The 3,503-nt window shown below is 41.0% G+C and overlaps 1 protein-coding gene across 1 annotated transcript; it reads right to left on the bottom strand.

Annotated features, from left to right (window-relative positions):
- Positions 1–318: 318 nt before the first annotated feature.
- LOC102289000 (glycoprotein hormone beta-5-like) lies at positions 319–3,497 on the bottom strand. The gene is made up of 2 exons (XM_005952873.2): positions 3,110–3,497; positions 319–1,826 (listed from the first exon to the last, which is right to left on the bottom strand). The coding sequence occupies exons 1-2, from the start codon at positions 3,308–3,310 to the stop codon at positions 1,638–1,640; spliced, it is 390 nt and encodes a 129-aa protein (XP_005952935.1). The 5' UTR covers positions 3,311–3,497; the 3' UTR covers positions 319–1,637.
- Positions 3,498–3,503: the final 6 nt, after the last annotated feature.

Here is a 3,503-nt window from a genome sequence, read left to right as displayed (position 1 = left end):
GGCTTGGAGTGGAGTGAGGGGATTGCTTGATTACTAAGGAGCCATGACTGTTTTGGGTTGGGTGGGTTTCACCTCCAGTAATTGAAGGTACTGAACTGGAACTCGTAACTGTGTTTGTGCTGCTGGTGCCTTCCTGCCTTGTTTTAATTGAAATATTTGACTAATAATCTGGCTTGCTATGAGGTGGAGCCGGTCCAAGTAGAAGAAGAAGTAATTCTACCATTTTATTAGTCTGCGACTTAGCATGCATTTAGCATGTGCCTGTAGAATGTGCCAGTACAGATTACGAATGCAGCTTATAACTCTTCATTCGTATTATTGTAAGGTAAAGACATTACATTAGTACAGACAAAATCCCAGCAATCAAACGTCGCCCTACGAGCAAGCACTTGGTGACAGCGGGAAGGAAAAACTCCCTTTTAACAGGAAGGAGCAGAACCGGGATCAGGGAGAGGCGCCCATCTGCCGAGACTGGTTGGAGATGAAGGGAGGAAGACGGGACAAAAGAAACTGTGGAAGAAATTACACGTGGAGTTGTGTATAACCACACAGAGAGCGAATAAAGGTGAGTGAAGAAGAAACAGTGCGTCATGGTAAGCAAAGTGCTTCACACACTGATGGGTAGAAAGCCTTTGACCAGCCTGCCTTTGGAATTAATGCAAATCTGCCCACATCTGGAGCGTTACTCAGTAAATACATTGTAATTGTTACCATTTCCTTTCATGTGCACTGCTGTCATGTCTTTGATGGCAGACAAGCAGATGCTATGTCCAGTAATCTGAGAGTTTGAAAAGCATGCAAATGGACCTCTTTAGGTTTCTGAAGATGTTTTGCGTCTCCTGTAACGAGGGCTGTTTCCTTTGGTGCCGGTTTTGAGGGTCCCGCGGAGGTTTCACCTGCTAACCCCAGTGATGGTAATAATGACCCATCCATTTCTTTAATGTGATGACTCATATGATCAATAGCGAGTTAACAGCCCTCACCTCCCTTGCATTAGCTTTCCCTTTTATTTTCACCCATGTCATCTTTAATGTGTTTGAAGCCTGTTTTATGGTACAGGTAACTGCGTCCCATAGTTTTTGCTTGCTTATAGTGTGTTTTCCTTAATGCCTTTAAGTATTACATGCTGACGAAGAGCTCTTGCAAACAGCGCACTGCATATTACCTGTTTTTTTTTCTTTTCAGACATTGATGTAAAAGTAGGAAAACTTGCGGGCTGGAATTTTATTTTATTTTATTTGTGAGTATTCCCAAACATATTAGTTGTATCCAATTTCGGTATAACTTGGTACACAAGGACAGGAAAACTGTTACGTTACAAAATGCATTCAATGTTAATTTTTGTGCAGTCTATATAATGAGAAACCGAGTATCGTGAACATTATGAGTATGACATTACTTGTATTTTTTACAGCAGATGCAAAATAGATGCACATTATTGTTAGTTGACAAAGTCATGAAATATCCATCTTCCTGGACTTTTTTTGTTTTTCAGTATAAACATCCTGCTGTTATATCTTTCTAAGTGCTATCACCACCAACTTAAAGTTTGAATCACATGTTTTTATCTTTTTTCAGTTCATACTCCGCCATCACACTGTTGATGGAAGCGTTTAGGGAGAGGAGAGCCTTGTCTGTCAGAAGGTCTCACACTCTGTGTCCTGTGTGGAGCACACATCGCAGTGGCACTCCAGAGCCACGGGATAGTGGTAGAGAGGGGAGACGTCAGGCTGGCAGCCGGGCAGCCGGGCGGTCATGTGGCGACTGCGGTTGTACGTGCACACACGGTGGTGACGGTGGATGTAGGGGGGTTCTGGTACAGGCTTCTGCAGGGTTCACACACACATACACACACACACACAGGTGAATCACAGGTTGCGATTGGAGGAAACAAACTTCAGTGACTCTCACATGAATTAAAAGCTTTTAAGAAGTTGAACTAAAAACAAAGAAACATAAATTTTGGTGGTTTTTTTGGAAGTTTAAAAACAAACTTCAAATTTTATGTAGTAATAGTTGACATAAAAAATCAGTCTGAAAAACACAGAGACTGCAAGTTGTTGTTGTCTAAAGTTACCCAGATGTACAGCATTAACATGTCAAGTTTTCAGAAGTACAGCGGAAGATTGGTATCCCCTGACTGGGATCTGAGCATTTCTTATAAAAAAAAAAAAGTTACCAGAAAGCTAACGAGACAATAACAGATCATCAGCTTTGTTATAGTTTGGTACAAGTCCTAGGACATGTAGGTGGGACGTTCAATCCAAATATCGATAGTTTGATACCAGTTTTGGTTAAAAGCACTTCTTCCCTGCACATCATACGCACCACACTCGCTCGTATATCCCCCATGTCTGAGTCGTCTATGTCCTTGTCCTGGATATGTCTCTTCTAAGATGTTTTCCTGTTTTGTTTGCAAATGAAGTTGTTGTTTTTTAAAAGATTGTTTCTAGCACTATGTCTCTATCTGCTACCTTCAGTATATAGCCAACGGTATTATGTGAAATCTTATTTACTTATTTTGTTTATGGAAGTAAAATAATATACCTCAAATATGCACTATGAAAAATGCAGGTGTAAATGTCTTTACACCTGCAGTGAAATTGGACCCCCTGACCATACATACATAGCAAAGACATGAGTGGGGAAACAGGTCGGAGAGCCTATATCACATATCGCATTAAAACAACAGAAAATAACCCAAAGTCCTTTAGAGACAGGTGTATTTACATTCCATGTCTTCAAAAAACCCAGTTTCACAATACATAAAAAGCTGAAAGGTGTGTCATTACTGTGTAAAATGAAAATCACAGTGATTAGGCAGTCATTAAAAAGTGTTCATGATTCATCTCATAAATTAAAACACACTGCTCTCTCCTAAGTATCAGTATCGCTATCGGCCCCGTAATTACTTAGTGTCGGATCAATACCAAAATTTGTAGTATCGACATCTTATTAGTGCACTAATAGGAGATGACTCTTTTATTGGATGTTTCAGTATCCCAGCGTTAAAGACACAAACTCCTGTGTAGGTTACAAGTAGCTGATGTGACATTTATTTTCTCTGTGTGTGTCTGTGTGTGTGTGTGTGTGAGAGAGAGAGAGCTACCTCCCACGTGTGACAGCGCCCCCAGCAGGCCTCTGTGGTGATGCGCAGCCCCTTGCAGCCAGGCTTGTGGGCCACAAAGGAGAACTCCCTCACTGTGCATCCACGGAAACCCTGGAGCACTGTTGTCACGTTGACACACAGCACGGCTGCCCCGGCAACCAGCAGGAGGAAGAAGGAGAAGGCGATACGGTGGAGGTGCATGCTGGGTATAATGGAACAAATAATAAATAAAGAGGGTTAAGTTCAGCAGCTTTGTGGAGTAAATCATATTATTATTTCACTCAATCATCAGGAACACATGATGTGCTGTGATACATGGAAAGATGCTATCATTGATATTGAAGAAAAAAATATTAAATGGAGAAATATTATCACTAATTACTTAAAGAATATA

Source organism: Haplochromis burtoni, unplaced genomic scaffold (assembly GCF_018398535.1).
Source record: "Haplochromis burtoni strain Fernald_Lab_line unplaced genomic scaffold, NCSU_Asbu1 Contig_2383, whole genome shotgun sequence".
Lineage (NCBI taxonomy): Eukaryota > Metazoa > Chordata > Actinopteri > Cichliformes > Cichlidae > Haplochromis > Haplochromis burtoni.
The sequence above is the reverse complement of the archived record's forward strand: the minus strand, read 5'-3'. Positions and strand labels throughout refer to the sequence as shown.